The sequence below is a fragment of the Mustela putorius genome, unplaced genomic scaffold (genome assembly GCF_011764305.1).
Source record: "Mustela putorius furo isolate JIRA1106 unplaced genomic scaffold, ASM1176430v1.1 tig00537248_pilon_pilon_pilon, whole genome shotgun sequence".
NCBI lineage: Eukaryota > Metazoa > Chordata > Mammalia > Carnivora > Mustelidae > Mustela > Mustela putorius.
This window is the reverse complement of record NW_025422387.1, coordinates 5022946-5039771: the sequence shown is the minus strand read 5'-3', so window position 1 is coordinate 5039771 and position 16826 is coordinate 5022946. Positions and strand designations below refer to the sequence as shown.

The 16826-nt window shown below is 45.9% G+C and overlaps 1 protein-coding gene across 2 annotated transcripts in view; it reads left to right on the top strand.

The window, feature by feature from the left end:
* The window catches only part of CFAP251 (cilia and flagella associated protein 251), a 66841-nt gene that overhangs the window by 18393 nt on the left and 31622 nt on the right, over window positions 1-16826 (top strand). The window contains exons 7-14 of one of the 2 annotated variants that reach the window (XM_013056484.2): window positions 852-929; window positions 2773-2823; window positions 5116-5330; window positions 7710-7904; window positions 8647-8897; window positions 9239-9390; window positions 10513-10686; window positions 12116-12300. In XM_013056484.2, the coding sequence (XP_012911938.1) occupies window positions 852-929; window positions 2773-2823; window positions 5116-5330; window positions 7710-7904; window positions 8647-8897; window positions 9239-9390; window positions 10513-10686; window positions 12116-12300 (1301 nt within the window). The remainder of the gene's footprint in view (window positions 1-851; window positions 930-2772; window positions 2824-5115; window positions 5331-7709; window positions 7905-8646; window positions 8898-9238; window positions 9391-10512; window positions 10687-12115; window positions 12301-16826) is intronic. The other variant, XM_045073638.1, reaches the window with a different exon arrangement.

Here is a 16826-nt window from a genome sequence, read left to right as displayed (position 1 = left end):
GGCAGGAATGGAACTTAAGTCGTGTTTCTAGAAGCTGTCTCCCAGGGCTGCCCCTTGCATCCCTTCACCTCAGGCCGTAGCCGCCCCCTCCCACACACATACCCCCGCAGGACACGCGCCTCAGTCTCCCTGGGGAGCTCCGTGGTGGTGTGGCTGTTGTTCAGCTTCTGTACTTCGTGGTTTCCTCACTTGCATAGTTACTGCAGGGTTGATTTTTGGGAAGGGAGCCAGGCAGTCCAGGCTATTCACCGTGTTGGCAGGAATCAGAAACTCTTTCCAGTATTTGGCATTCATTCCAAGTTACCTTGTGGCCTTGTCAAATTTAGAAATGTGTATGCAGCAGTTTTTGTCCAAAAGGACACAGAGTAAAGGTTATTAGTGAATATTGTGCTACTTTTGCTTGTTCCAATGGATTATAATAAATAAGACTAAATAAGAAAGGGAACACATTTGAGACCATTAATTTTAACACTCAGTGTTTATTTTTTTTTTTTTTTTTTTTTTAAGATTTTATTTATTTGTCAGAGAGAAGGAGAGAGAGCAAGCACAGGCAGACAGAATGGCAGGCAGAGGGAGAAGCAGGCTCCCTGCCGAGCAAGGAGCCTGATGTGGGACTCGATCCCAGGATGCTGGGATCATGACCCGAGCCGAAGGCAGCTGCTCAACCAACTGAGCCACCCAGGCGTCCCAACACTCAGTGTTTAAATTCTATTCCTTTTGCTTACAAAATGCTGTTGTCTTTTCTGTTTTATATTCCTACTCAGCTATTATTTATTTTTAACATTTAGCTTAGCCAGAGAGAAACAGAAAATTTATTGTAATATAATATATTTCTGTACCTTATATTTCAGAACTATCTTACTTTTAATCCAGCAAATAATAAAGAATTGGTGAGCAACAGTAAAACACAGGCAATATATTATTTGTGGGTAAGTAGAAATATTTTGATTTGTCTTAAATGTAGGGACAAGTATGTGTTCATTCCCTGAGTACAGATGTTTTGGCAATGTAACAGTACAGTATCTACTTAGAAGCAATAAATATGTATTAAAATGCTTTGATTTAATTATAGCATTTACTTTAGACTCATTGGAAACTAGTGTATTAAATCAGAAGCAGATAATTTAAATTTCATTTAATTTTTTAAAGTATTGAGGCAAATATTTATTTGAATGTATTTAACAGGTTTAAAAAAATACAGGGTTTTTCAAGACCTTGGTTTTTACCCCCTTTTAGAAAGGAATTAGCAAACAGATCAGCAATGTATATACTGACATAGGGCAGAATCGTGAGATTAAAAAAACATCAAAGTTAAACATAAAATTACCACATGACCCAGCAATTCCTGAATCCAAGAGAATTTTTTTTTTAAGATTTTATTTATTTGTTTGACAGAGAGAAATCACAAGTAGATGGAGAGGCAGGTAGAGAGAGAAAGAGGGAAGCAGGCTCCCTGCTGAGCAGAGAGCCCGATGCGGGACTCGATCCCAGGACCCTGAGATCATGACCTGAGCCGAAGGCAACGGCCTAACCCACTGAGCCACCCAGGCGCCCTTGAATCCAAAAGAATTTAAAAAGGCACTCAGACAAATACAAACATACAAACGTTCATAGCAGCAGTATGATTGTCAGTGACCAAAAGCAAACCACATGTCCATCAGCTAGTGAATGCATGAACAAAATGTGGTCCGTCTGTACAACGGACTATGACTTGGCCATAAAAAGGAACAAGGCACTGACACCCACTACAACATGAATGAACCGCATATACATCATGATAAAGGAAAGAAGCCAGACACAACAAACCATGTGCTATATGAGTCCATTGATGTGAAATGTCCGGAAGAGGGGAATCCATTAAGACAAGTGCAGAATGGTGGTGGTTGGGGCTAGGGGAGGGGCATGCATTATGGCTTAATGGAGAGGGGGGCTTCCTTTTGGGGTGATGAAAATGTCCTGAATCAGATGGAGAGGATGGTGCCCAGCATTGTTAGTGTACTAGATGTCCCTGAATTGTACACTTTAAAATGATGAATGGTTGGAATTCCTGGCTGGCTCAGTCAGCGGAGCACGTGGCTCTTGATCTTAGAGTTGTTTGGTGTAGAGATTACTTCAAAATAAAATCGTTATTTATTTATAAGATTTTATTTATTTATTTGACAGAGATCACAAGTAGTCACAAGAGGCAGAGGGGGAAGCAGGTTCCCTGCTTAGCAGGGAACCCAATGTGGGGCTCGATCCCAGGACTCTGGGGTCATGACCTCAGCCAAAGGCAGAGGCTTAACCCACTGAGCCACCCAGGCGCCCCTCAAAATAAAATCTTTATGATTAATTTAATTTAAATTTTAAAAACATTTAAAGCATAAAATCTTTAAAAAATCATAAAATGATTAATGGCTAATTCTATGTTATGTGAATTTTACCTCAATTAAAAATGCAAAACAAAAACACTGATTTCAATCACCAATTTTCAGTGCTAGTTGTTTCTTCCAGGACTTATTGCAGCTTTAATGCCATATAAATATAGCATTCAGATTTTCATTTACTACCATTTAAAGTCACAATCGTTTGTGGCATTTTTTTTTAACGTATTTGCTTTTCTTTCAGAATGTTTTCAGATGTTCCTTGAGGCAGCAGGTTCTCTTATCTGTAGAGGTTGCAAAGCTCTGGCCCTGTTTAGATGCATTTCTTTTGATTTTGTGGTTATAGTAGTTCTTTCTTTTAGAAACCAGGTCTTTTTGTAGTAGTGATTATTTTTTCTGTTCCCCTCAGTGTGAAGAGGGAGATCTACTTGCTCACAGTGCCCCACGTTTAACAGAAAAAGTGAGTATGCCTCCCGCATTTTTATATGTCAGATGTTGTGGAGAGTAAATATGTGTAAGCTTATTCACTCCGGGCTACCCTTTGTATGTCTTGATATTACACCGTGGGGAAATGATTTGACATTTTTACTTGGGTCCTTTACCATATTGAATCGTCAGCTGAAAATAATGGAAACATTATTCAAAATAAAATATTATGGAAAAGAAATTTGACTACTCTGAGAAAATACCCAAAAAAGTGATGGCTTTACCAATGTATGTGTTCATAGGACAAAGAATGAAAAATTATTTGGGAGTGATATAATAAATAGTCGAATGTGAGTGGCTCCTTTTTAGGCTACCCAGTTTTCAGAATAATAAACGTGATCTTGGCTATTTAGACGTTTCAGAGCCAGTAGAAAGGCGGTGCAGCAGGTGTTGGAGGAAACAGGTATCTTGCCTGCCGGCTCGCCTGGGGCCATAATCATATCTGAGGTGGGCCTCGGGTCCCGTCTCCTGCCACAATTTCTGTGTTTGACACCCATGTAATCTGCCCTAAGTCAGCACCTTATGGTGTTTCTTCTGCTTCCTTTCTTCACTCTTATTACGATTTATAGAAATTTATTTTTAAGAGGGAATGCCAAAAAAAAAAAAAAAAAGTTGAGATAGATGAATACAAAGAGAAATGATTCTGTCCAAACCTCTTTTTCACAAATCAAAGTTATCAAACAATAAAGTTCAATTCTCATTATGCGTGGCAGTTCCATTTCACAAAGTCTCTGCACACCTCAGGGAATACGAAGTCATCGGTCCTACGAGAAGTACAGGATTGGGGTCCTGCCAGCCTCGGGTCACAACAGTTTCACCCACAGATAGATACAGAACCTTGTATTACGTGTATTTTTGTTTGAAGACACCGTATTTAATACACAGTGTTGATGTGTTAGTGCTCACAGCCAGCAGCTCTGGAACTCATATCTGAATGACGTTTATCTAACTCAGGTATGTGCTCTGGAAGGCACATCACTAGACTGCCTTTCAGTACCGTGTTTGGCGTTAAATACTGCCTCACTAACAAAAAGCACCTCAAAAACATGAACAACGTGGCGCTAAGCAGACCCTGGAAAGGACTCTTGTTTACAGCTTGAAAGCTGGAAGAAGACGGCAGAGCATGTCCTCACTGGACCTCAGCTGGGGACGTGCGCATAGCGAGAGTCAAATTTTTGCCACTCCGCATATGCACACATCTGCAAACAATCATGAAGGGGCCACAAGGGTTGATTTTTGGGGTTATAAATAAATTTTTTAAAGATTTTATTATTTATTTAACAGAGACAGAGATCACAAGTAGGCAGAGAGGCTGGCGGTTGGGGAGAGCAGGCTCTCTGCTAAGCAGAGAGCCCGATGCGGGGCTCAATCCCAGGACCCTCAGATCATGACCTGAGCTGAAGGCAGAGGCTTAACCCACTGAGCCACCCAGGCGCCCCATGGGGTTATAAATAATTTTTTGTGAGTAGGTGAGTTTGCAAATACAGAACCCACAAGCCATGAAAATGCCTTGTATGGAAGCAGATGCCCTCCCTTGACTAGTTATTGTTTTCCTGACCCTCCTGTGTTCTAGGCAGAAGAGGTGAGCCCTAGGGTCCTCTCCGTGTCATTAGAGAAGGGGGCAGCAAACTTGTTGTACCCGTGACAAATGAAGACATTTCTTTGACTGATTCATTCACTGAACATTCACTGCAGGACTCCACTCACCGCTCTGGGTTCTTTCTATACTTCGTCTCCAAGACAGTGCCTAAGAAAGATGGCCCTCATGCCTTATTTTATGTAGCACAAATTTCTTGAGGTGTCAGGGGCATGTCTGTGTACAGTACTTAATTTCTACTGATGGGAAAATAGTTTATGGGAAAAGTTTATAGTTATAAGACTGGGATAATTATTTTGTGATATCTTACAACCGGACATGCTTTTGCACAAGGCAGGGACATTAGTTTCTTTTATCAGTCTCTGAAACCTCGGTAAGAGAAGTTCAGCAGGTATAAACAACTGGTTAAACACTTTTTCATTTGCTTTAAGCAGACAGTTTAATGAACCCCGTACACAGCCCTTCACTCGCTCCTAGCACACCTTCAGAGGTTCAGAATGGCCTGCACCGTGGCAATCCACGGGGGAGAGATTTCTTAGCGATTGGCTTTTCTAATTGTATCTTTTTCCTACTGTAAATCAATGTAATATTATAAAATAGGCCCTATTGACAAATGCTTTGTTTTACATGTATACCAACGTAACTTATAATCTGTCTTCTGAAATGCAGACCTTCAACAAGCTCGTGGGAAAATTTAGCCAGTCAGTCTTTCATTTGAATTTAACACAAATACTTTCCGCAACAATGGAAGGGAAGCTGGTTGTCTGGGACATCCACCGCCCAACGTCGTCTGCCTCCGCCTCTGCGGGCTTCCCTCAAATCAAACCTTGTAAACTGGTTCATTTGCAGAAAGAGGGCCTCACTGTGCTCACTACAGTGGATCGGTAATTAACTTAATTAAAAAGCAGCTATCAGTGATTACCAAAGTATGTTAAAACCTTTTTGGATGTACACACATATTTTGTATATGCAGAGAATATTTCTGGGGAAATTCCTTATTAACTGGGAATGTTTGGTATCTCTGAGGAAAAGACCAGAGAAGTGGGAGCAAGGGTGGGGGTGGTTTCCCCTCTTCTCATGATCTCATTTGTACTAATTGGTTTGCTTTTTTAAAAAAAATCATGGCCATGTATTACTTTTAAAAAAATCCCTTTGTGTGGGTGAAACAAAAACTGTTTTTTTTTTCCTTTCACACTAATTACAGTCATTTTCACCCTAAATATTACATACTTTAATTTTAAGAAAATAACATAAATAGCTATATTGTTTTTTTCTTTTTAAAGATTTTATTTATTTATTTGACAGAGATCACAAGTAGGCAGGGAGGCAGGCAGAGAGAGAGAGAGAGGGAAGCAGGCTCCCTGCCAAGCAGAGAGCCTGATGTGGGACTCGATCCCAGGACCCTGAGATCCTGACCTGAGCTGAAGGCAGAGACTTAACCCACTGAGCCACCCAGGTGCCCTGTATTGTTTTTTCTAATTACAAAATATCACCCATTATGAAAAGGTGAAATACAACAGGACTTTAAAAGCTCGCTGGCTGGAGAGACTATGGGAGCTCAGAGAGTGTCATTAAAAGCCTTAGTCTCAGGGCGCCTGGGTGGCTCAGTGGGTTGAGCCGCTGCCTTCGGCTCAAGGTCATGATCTCAGGGTCCTGGGATCGAGTCCTGCATCGGGCTCTCTGCTCAGCGGGGAGCCTGATTTCCTCTCTCTCTCTGCCTGCCTCTCCATCTACTTGTGATTTCTCTCTGTCAAATAAATAAACAAAATCTTTAAAAAAAAAAAAAAAGCCTTAGTCTCAGACAGAAAGGGGTTCAATTTCCAGACGTATCCCTTCCTTGCTGAACGACTCGGGGCAAGGAACTTAACTTGGCTGAGCCTCCATTTTTCCACCTGCAAAACAGGCATGACAACCCTCTCCCTCAGAGTGATTTTATGAGAATTTTTGTGAGATAAGCCACGTAAAACTCTAGTACCTTGTCTGGCACAGAGGAGCTCTAAATGAAAATGGTCGTTATCTGGATGCTTGAGAAGTTCCCCACAGGGACGGAGGACTCTGCCTCATGATAGGGACCGTGCACACGTGGTCAGAGTCACTGTGCCATCTGCTTTCCAAAAGCCCTGCTTTCCTTTTCATTTCTTTTAATCCAGAGAGCGGTGAGGTCCTGGCACGTCTTTACAAAGAGAAATGCAAATTGTCCTCACTCAGGGTTGCGGAAAAGACGATAGTAGAATTGCAGCTGATGATGAATCAGCCTTTAATTAGTTAGGGGGCTAGGGCCCAGGGAAGACCAGGCCTGGGTTCCCCTCTTTCCATGGTAAATAAAACCCAACCAGGACGGGGGGGGGGGGGGGGGGGGTCGGCCACCAAGATCTTGAAAACACTTGGCCTGTTTTGCCATTTCTTTCCAGCAGAGGGCAGTGAACGATGTTCTCGCCAATTACTCTGCCCACCTGCCTCGCTTATTAATCAGAAACTGCATTTAATCACTTTGCATCTATAAGAGGAAATTCATTCCCCATCCTGCCCCCCCCCACTGTGATTAGACTTATGCCAGAAGCTTTAAAAAAAAAAAAAAAGAAAAAGCCCATTTGGGATAGATCTGAGGACTGGAAATAAAAGCCATTTTGTCACGCGACACTGCCTTTGGCTGTGACGACCGGACAGGGTTTTATATGGCTCTGACAGCAGTGCCCTCCCGTAACGCGGCTTGTGTGCTTTTGCCAAGCTGTGTGATTTCAGAGGGCTGGTGGACGGACTCTGGTGTCCTCTGTGGTCTCGTGGCAGAGAATGTCAGTCACCGCCCACTGCCACTGCCCTTGGCTGATGTAGGAGGGCGGGGCGAAGAGAGAGGAGCATGTGCTTTGCATTGGGTACACCTGGATCCCCGCACAGTCTAGCCATGGGGCCTGATGGGGCTGCCGTGTGGAAGTCGGTCCCCGGCGGTATTTGGGACATACTTCTGCTGAAAGATTACTGCTTGCTTCACTGAAATTCAAATTTCACTTGGCGTCCTGCATTTTTTATTTGCTAAATCTGGCAAACCACCCCCCCCCACCCGGGGCCTTGAGCAAATTTCTCAACTTCTCAGAGGCTTCGTTTCCCAGATGTAAAGTGAAACAACAGTAAAATCAACCTTGTAGGACAATATTATAGTGAAATTTTTACAACACCTGGAGTGCAGAGCCGGACACAAAATTATCTGTTCAGTACCTGGTAGTTACTACTGTTCCTTCCCAGACAGATGTTTTTCTCCATTTCAGCTATATCGTCACAGGTGATATTAGAGGTAACATTAAGTTCTACGATCGGACCCTGTCCATTGTTAACTGGTACAGCAACTTCAAACTGAGCTCCATAAGGACCCTGTCGTTTTCCAAGACCCCAGCAGCTCCCCCCACCGAAAAATCAAACTATCCTCCAGACTGCACTCTAAAAGGTGACCTTTTTATTGTAAGGTAGGTTGTTAATGAATCTAGTCCGCTGAATGGCCAAGAAATTTTTGCTGCCCTCTCTGTCGGTTGGCACGCGGTGGAATGGCCACCTTGCTCCCGGGACACGAGACAGAGCGGGATTTCCTCTTCGGTCCTTCTCGGGGGCCCGCAGGTGGATCTCCGCAGCTGATTAGAATCACCGTTCAGTCATTTTTTTAGAATGAAGCATTCTATGCGTATTAAGGATCTTTAGCGACTGGAAACTGGAAAGGGCTTTTATCCCTGAGCTGCAGTCTCTGTTGTGTTTGAAGGCCTTTGCAGGAGCTTGGTATCTTCTCCCGAAGCCGAGTTTGTCCTAGTGCTGCGGTTAAAGGCATTTGATAATTAATAGCCATAACATTTCAAGACTGAATTATCTGCGAGTCTGCTTAATTACCCTTGCAGCATTTGCAGGCACATCTGTATGTGTGCACCACACTCCATATTTGCATACACAAATGAATATTTGCATGTGCAGATTAGCTAATTGTACAACTGACTGTCCATCTGCATACTTAATGACTGCATTTACATGTAGAAATGTGGGCTTTTTCCCTTGCAAATGGAGGCTGTTGGGTATTGGTAGTATATTTTTGGAGACGCTGGGTTAATAATGTCACTAAATTGCAGACGACAGAGGCGTTTCGTGTGCAATTAGAAGCAGAATAGCCTCCGTGCCCCATGCGCCGCAAACACTGATACTGTCGGGTCCCTTCTTGGCAAACAGGAATCTTATCATTGGAACGTCGGATGCGACAGTGTACCACTTAACGGCAGATGGGACCAAACTTGAGAAGTTATTCGTGGAGCCCAAGGATGCCATTTGTGCCATCTCCTGCCACCCGTACCAGCCCCTCATCGCCATTGGCAGTTTCTGTGGGATGATCAAAGTGTGGGATTATGAGGAGAAAAAGTACCTTTTCAGCAGGGTCTTTGAGAAGGGGCTGGGCGTCCAGAGTCTAACCTACAATCCTGAAGGTATTTTCATTATATCAGCCTATCTTGGGCTCCAAGTCAAAAACAGACCCAGATGGCTGTGCCCTTGGCTGTGACAGCTTCCAGGAAGCTTACTTAGGCCACGCTCCCCCCAGCAGGCTAGATGAGACGCCTTGTCCTGGACCCTGCCGACTCTCGGTGCCTAGTTAGTGTCTGAACACTCACCCCAGAGCCTTATGCTTTTCCGTTTCTCTCCGGGGGTCCTGGTCTGTCACGTTCATTACTGTCTTCTCAGCTCCTAGAGCACAGCCTGGCCTGGAGTCGGTGTTTTTTGAAGGAATGAAGTCTCTTTTCCAGCATTGTTCTCTGGCTTGTGATTTCAGGAGCCCTTCTTGGAGCTGGCTTCACAGAGGGGACAGTTTACATTCTTGATGCAATGTCCTTAGAAAACCAAATCCCAGAGCCTTTCAAATATTCCAGAACCAGCGTGACTCATATCAGCTTCTCCCATGACTCCCAGTACATGGCGACTGCTGTAAGTGTTTCCACTGGGAACTGTCCAGGGAATCTAGCAACCTTGTTACCACCAAAAGGGAGAGAGGGCATGGGGGGGGGGTGCGGGCGAGGGGGGGGTGCTAATGGATTCGGGGTTCTTTTTGGGTCGTGAACATGCTCTAAAATTGTGGTGGTGAGATCTGTGAATACACTGAAAACCACAGAGTCATACACTTTAAAGGTGTGAACTGTGTGCGGTGTGAACTGTATCTCCACAAGGCCTCTATAGAGAGAGGAGGGACTGTCGCTCGAAAGGAGCCTAGGCCTCAGGACGCGCAGGCGGGGATTCTGCCATCCTGACAGCCCATGTCGGTGTGTTGGTTTCCGGACCCCTTCCTCGGCGTCCCCTTCTTTCATCTTTCTCTTTGATTTTTGACAAGATGACATTCTCATGTATCTCAAAGCACCATCTTCCCCCGGTGTTTTGGATTCCGTTCCTTCCCTCTATGAATAGGGCTCTTAAGCTCAGTAAAGATTTTCTGAGACCTTTAGCCTCTCTCTTCCTGCCAGCTCTCCTGGTCTGCCATGCGCTCGTCCTGCCTTGATGTTGGGTGAGGGGGAAGAGCCACCGCTGCTTGCCACGTCACTGCTGCGCCCCCACCCCTGCCTGTGTGCCCGGCCTCTACCCTGGTCTTTGTGCTCCAAACCTTCATAGGCCGGCCGCCGAGCCTCCGGGCCCCTGCAGCTCCCAAGTTAGGTGTCCCTTTCCCTTTAGGCTGGTCTTGCGCACACTCCCAACTCACTCTCAGCCGTGGAAATCATACCTTTTTCATTTTGCGTGGCTGGATACAGAGAAGGGAGGAGCAAAGCAAAAAGAGTCAGGGTTTCAGTTTTCCACACAGAATGAGGTGGGGACCGGAAAGAAGGCCCCAGGGTCAGGCGGATGCTTTCTAACCCCCCCCTTACCTTTGTGGCTTATCTACTTTTAACCTGAGTTTTCCCATCTATAAAATGGGTGTGATTTTATTACTTGCTCAGACAGACTAAAATCTCCTTTTGGATAAAATGCCCTAAAGGCAGCATTAATATGGAAAACATGGTGATGATTTTTAAGTTACAAAACTGAAAAAGGAATAACTTCTGCTCTTTGGCTCCAATTCAGGACGTGTATTTTACTGTGGCCGTTTACATGGTGGTAGTCAGAAACGGACACCGGGTCTGGGAATACCTGGCAAGGCTTCGTTCTCATCGCAAAAGCATCCGCAGTCTTCTGTTTGGGGTTCATCTGGACAGCAACGAGCCGAGGCTGCTCAGCCTCGGGAGGGACAGGCTCTTGGTGAGCTGTTCAATGTCCGTTTACCTCACCCCTGTGAGATTGGGTCCCTGGCATCTGGCCTAGAACCGGGCCCCCAGTCTGGGTCCTTGTTGGAGAAAATGAATGTACAGTGAGGTAGCATAAAGCTCTCTGAGTCGACACTTGTTCTCAAGGATGCGCGAAAGCAGTACTCCTTACAGTAGAAACTACGCTTGGCATTTTGATTTTGGTTCTTGTCCCGGGCTCGTGATCTGTGGTCCCTTCCTCTGGTGTGATGGTGAGCAGCGGCCACAGCTCCCCGTCGGCCGTGCGACCATGAGGGTGAACAGCCAGCACACCGGCCACCAGCTGCACCCACACAGCCAAGCCGTTCTGTCAAGCTTGGGACAGAGTTCAATCAATTACATGGGGTAGTCAACACTTTATTATAAAACAGGCTTTGTGGTAGGTGATTTTGCTCAACTGTAGGCTCACTTCGGTGTTCTGAGCACAATTAGGGTGGGCCAGGTCAGGCTGTGGGGGTCGGTAGGGGAGGCATATTAAGTGCATTTTTGTCTATGACCGTTTTAACTTAAAACAGTTTATTGGAACGTAACCCCACCCCGAGTCAAGGAAGATCTGTATCTGTGCATCTAAACTTTGTTCCTCGCTCCTTCCCTTTCTTCCATTCCCATCTCTCCTTTACTGGCCGTCCAGTCATCCATTCGTTATGGTCTGGCCACCAAAACCTGCCAGTGGATGAAATTCGGCAAGCTACCAATTTATGACTGTCAAGTATAGAGATTAGGTATGAATGTATTCCTACCCTTGAAGAGTTCCCGAGATAATGGTAAGGGAGACGGTAGGACACAACTGTGAGAGTTCGGATTTTGGGGTCCGTTGGACCTAAATTTGAATTCTCATCCTGCTACTTCTTAGCTATGTGACCTTGAGCAACCCACCGAACCTCTCTGAACCTCTGCTTTCTAACCCGTAAAATGGGCACAACAGTATGACTTGGCAGGGGAGTCCGGAGGGGTAAGTAGCATCGTGTTTTTAGAGCAGCTCATTGTCTTTGCTCATAAGGAATGCTCATCAGGGGCGCCTGGGTGGCTCAGTGGGTTAAGCCGCTGCCTTCGGCTCGGGTCATGATCTCAGGGTCCTGGGATCGAGTCCCGCATCGGGCTCTCCGCTCAGCAGGGAGCCTGCTTCCTCCTCTCTCTCTCTCTCTGCCTGCCTCTCTGCCTACTTGTGATCTCTCTCTGTCAAATAAATAAATAAAATCTTTAAAAAAAAAAAAAAAAAAAAAAAAAAAAAAAAAAAAAAAGGAATGCTCATCAGGGCAGCCTGTTAGGAGTGAGGGTCTAGGCAAGTCTTCTCTTAGGGGGACCAGTACTGTCCCCCAGAACAGGACTGTTGACTGCCTTCTTTGGCTCAAGCCTCATGTGTGTCTATCTGGCCTCCTCTGCAGATTGAATATAATCTTCTTAAGAGCTGCAGAGACAACCTGGAGATCTTGGACATTCACCGCACCGACCAGGGCAACTATCCCACCTGTATGGTCTGGTACCCACCGCTCACCAAGGAGCTCTTCCTGCTCATTTGCAACAGCGGCTACAAAGTGAAACTTTTTAATTCTACCACCAAAATGTGCCGGTAAGCGCTAACAGCTTCCCGCTGGCGTGACGCCTCCCTCAGTTTCTCCATCCCCATCTTCTCTAAGTCCCGGCTTACAGACCCATGAGCAGCTTGGCTGCCTTTACTATCTCTCACTACCCAGGGGAAGAAACTGAGGTGCAGAAGAGTTGAGTAAGTCTCACCCAGGGTCCCGTGGCTGGGAAGTCGCCAGAAGCAGGATATGAATCCAGAGCCCTTGCCTCTGAGCCCAGCCCCGCACGGAGATGAGGGAGCCAGAGCTCCGGGCCCGAGACCCAGGGAAGGACCCCGCAAAGTCGCTGATGCCTTATAAACTCTCCTATCTTCTCCTCCTGCGTTAAAAACATCTTTTCACTTGAATAGTATCAATTGTGCGATTTAAAAAAAAAGATTTTATTATTTTTTTTGAAGTGATTTCTATACCCACTGTGGGGCTCAAACTGACCCTGAGATCAGGAATCACAGGCGCTCCTCACTGAGCCACCAGGGGCCCGTCGTTGTGCGATTTGCCTTACTCTTGCTTCCTAGAGGCGTTTTTAAGTTTACCTGATGGCATTCGTGTGCTCACTCAGTGTTTACCCAGCCCCTACCTGAGCCAGGTTCTGTCCGAGGTGCTGAAGGTAGGGATGCCGACCGCCGTGCTCCTGCTGCCCCGGCATTGGCATCTTGGTAGGGGAGTGGAGTTTGTAGGAGAGCCTGGGCTGGAGGTCCACATTTGAGGTCGGGAGCACATGGTGCTTTAGAGCCATGAGACGAGAGAAGATTCTAGAGGGGACGAGCATATAGAGGAGGGGCCAAAGGACTGACCCCAGGGCATCCAAAGCTGCTCATCTCAGAGCAGCAGCTCCTCCATCTTGAAGTAGGTCAACATCTGTGGTTGGCCCATGTGCTGCTAGGCCCGGGGCTCCCTAGGTTTGCTCCTCGTGACAGATACAGATCATGGTGCATCACCTCTGCACCAGGCTCCACATTCATCTTCAACAACTCTCCTGCTTCTCAAGTAATATCCCACTGAGGTTCAGAGCAGTGACAGAGCTTGTGCTTAGGATGGGGTGGGACTCAACCCATGAGCCTAATTCTGACCCCGTCCTCTACTTGGCACTACTGGGCCCAGGTGCAGCCCTGGCCGTGGGCTCCTACCTAGTCAGCCCTAGAGAGGGCATCCCTTTCCGCCTGTGGTTTGGCTGCCTCATGGGTATGGCCGGAAAGAACAGAGGTCCAGAGGCTAGAGCAACAGGTGAGAACCCATTAGGGACCTCACCTGAGAGAAGGAAGTGCGACGCCAACAGCAGTTGGCCCCGTGCCAGAGGAGGATCAGGGTTCTGGTCCTCAAAGGTCAGCATCACCCAAGATTATCAACATCATCTTCTTCTTTTTTAAACATTTGTTTCCAGAAGGATACAAGGAAAAATAATTGAGAAATGCCATGTCATGTGGCAGGCACAGGAGAGAAATTCAGCACCATTTTAAAAAAAATATATCAAAACACTGGGAAGGAGACATTTGAAAGAAGTAGGTAGAAAGGATTTTAGGAAGATCTCAGAATCTTCGTACATCATCTTTAACGGACACAAACTTTTTGGAAATGGAATATCCCATGGATATGCAAGTCCTGAGTAAATCTGAGTTCACTCTGCAGGTAGATTGGGGATGCTAACAGTTACTAAGCAGGGACTCCAAGCCACACAGTTTGGAATTTCTGCCACTGACAATGAATTGGAAATTAGCATAATGGATATTTTCATTTTTGTTTTATTTTTTTAAAAGATTTTATTTATTTATTTGAGAGAGACAAAGAGAGCAACAGAGCGCAGAGCAGAGAGAGAAGGGGAAGCAGGCTCCCCACTGAGCAGGAAGCCCGACACAGGGCTCGATCCCAGGACCCTGGGACCACGACCTGAGCCGAAGGCAGAGACTTAACCCACTAAGCCACCCAGTCGTCCCCATAAAGCATCTTTTAAGTGGTAGGAATAACAAGGCCTCATAACCACAGCTTAATTGGGAAGGAATTGTCTCTTCATGACAAATAAAAAGCGATTTTAAAATGCACTTAAAATATTGAGAACTTGAAAGGCAGTGAGCAGAAAAAAGCCAATAAACCTATGAGCAGATGTTCACTTGAGTATCAAAGATGCAGATGAAAACAAAACACCATTTTTTCACAAATCAGATTAGTGAAATAAAAATGACTGACAGGACACAGTGTTGGCAAAGGTATAAGCGGGTGGACAGTCCCACTGCCTGTTGGGGGGGACATGGAAACGCTCTTTGGGAGAGAGCTTTATTTCCCTTTGCTAAATCGCATCCTGTCTTCTGATGTCTAGGAATGTAGCCCACAGAAGCCCTCACACAGTATGCCGAGACATAAGTAAAAGGATGTCTTGCTCGAAAATACTTTCAAAAATGGAAACAATCCAGATGTCCATTAATAGGGGATTAGTTAAATGATGACTCGTCACTGTGCTGAAACATGATGCTGCTTTGAGAAAAGAAAAAAAAAAGTATGCTGTCTGTGTAGTGACATGGAAATAGCTCCCAAGACACAATGTATTTTCCTATAGTTAGATTTCTATAATGTATTTACTTTTCACATAAAACTGTATATGTTAGAATATATAAAGGAAATTCTTGAGTCCCCGGGAACTCCAGGGTGTGGCAGTGTGGGGGTCTGGGTAGATTATCAGGCTTTTGCATGTCTAAATGTCTGAAATGGTTTGCAAGGAGTATGTGACATATTTCAGTCAGAAGCAAAAGATATTAACTTTGCAAAATTGTCAGATAACGTTTAACAAATACGAGGTGACAGTTCCAGGGTCCTCCTATGTGCCAGAAATTGTTGTGAGTGCTTTATGTATATTAACCGACTTGTTCACACAGTCTCGGGGTAGGCGTGTCATTGTCCCTATGTGCTGGCAAGGAACCCGAGGCACCAAGGCTGATTTTTAGTTTGATGTTTTCCCCCCTTTTTCTTATTTATGATTTAAATTAAGATGTAATTTACCTATCATAAAATTTACCCCTTTTCAGGGACTTTTATCATATTCACCAAGTTGTGTAACCATCACCACTATCTAATTTAAGAGCATTTCCACCACCCCAAAATAAGCCCATACCCATTGTTAAAATTTTTTAAAGGTTTTACTTATTTAGCCTCATACCCATGAGCAGTCATTCCCCATCCCTCCCTTCCCCCACTCCTGCCCCACCCCGGCAGCCGCCAAGCTATGTTCTGTCTCTGTGGATTTGTCTATTCTGGATAGTTCACATAAGTGGAACCATGTAGCATGTGACTTTTTGTGTCCGGCTTCGTTCAAGATGCTTCAGAGCTCGTCCGTGCTACCGTTGTGTGTCAGTGTTTCCTTCCTTTTCTACGGCTGGTTCATATTTCATGGTATAAACCTACCCTATTTATCCATTCACCTGTTGTCGGACATTTGGGTCGTCTCTGTTCTGGGCTACTGTGAACATGCTTGTGTAGGTTTCCAGGCAGAGCCCTGTTTCATTTCTCTTGGGCAAAGACCTAGGAGCAGAATGTCCAGGTCACCTGGTAACTCTGTTTAACCATTTGAGGATCCGCCAGACTGTTTCCCAAAGCAATGCCACCAGGTATCATTCCCACCAGCAGTTTGTGGTGGTTGCACGTTCTCCGCAGCCTTGCCCCTACTCTTCGAGGGTCCGAGCTGGGATTCAAACCAGAGTCTGCCCCTAGCCGTGCTCTCCCTACCTCTGTCTACTCGGTGATGCTTGGGGGAAGCCCTCGGACATCCCTACCCAGGGTGACCGGCAGCTAGCTGGTGCGTGGTCCCTCAGGCGGCCATTTAGCGTGTCTGACACCTTACCTAAGTCTCCATGTGTATGAACTTGACCGCGGATCACCAACCTGACGGCCCCCTGCCCGTGGCACTCTCACAGCTGGCCCCGGCCCCTTGCCCAGCTCACTGCCCTCCTCCTCCCGCTCCTGCCCCTTTATGTTTTCTTCACAGCCCACTTCCCGCGGCCTTGTGCCACCTGTTTGCTGCCTGTTGTCTGCCTCTTCCATATTCTCTACCTTCCCAACTTACCACTGCAGACCCAGCTCGCACGTCTCCCTCCTCAGAGCAGTCTCGGGGCCCTGCACTCGCGCGTTCCTACACCTCTCCCCTCACGGTGCTTCCAAGTGTTTGTCATCTCTTGTCAGGCTGTGAGCTCAGTGGCCGTGACTAAACCTCACTCACGGGTATGTCCCGAGCCCCTCACATAGAGCCTGGCACAGCCTGGCCTTAAAAAAGACTGCTTAATGGATTTGCGCTTCATTTAGTCAGTGCACACGCCTGGGGTGTGTACTGTCCCCGCCAGACACGGGCTGGGCATGGGGGGCCCCAGGGAGAAAACCTATCTAAACAACGAGGGGCTTATCATATAAAAAGTTTGCAATAGCCACGGACCTCACATGGGAGAAGATCCAGCTCTCATAGGTTATAAAGTGAATCTCGTGGGCCCTGATAAAAAGCAAAAAGGATTCATAATTAAGAGTTAAATAAAGCATG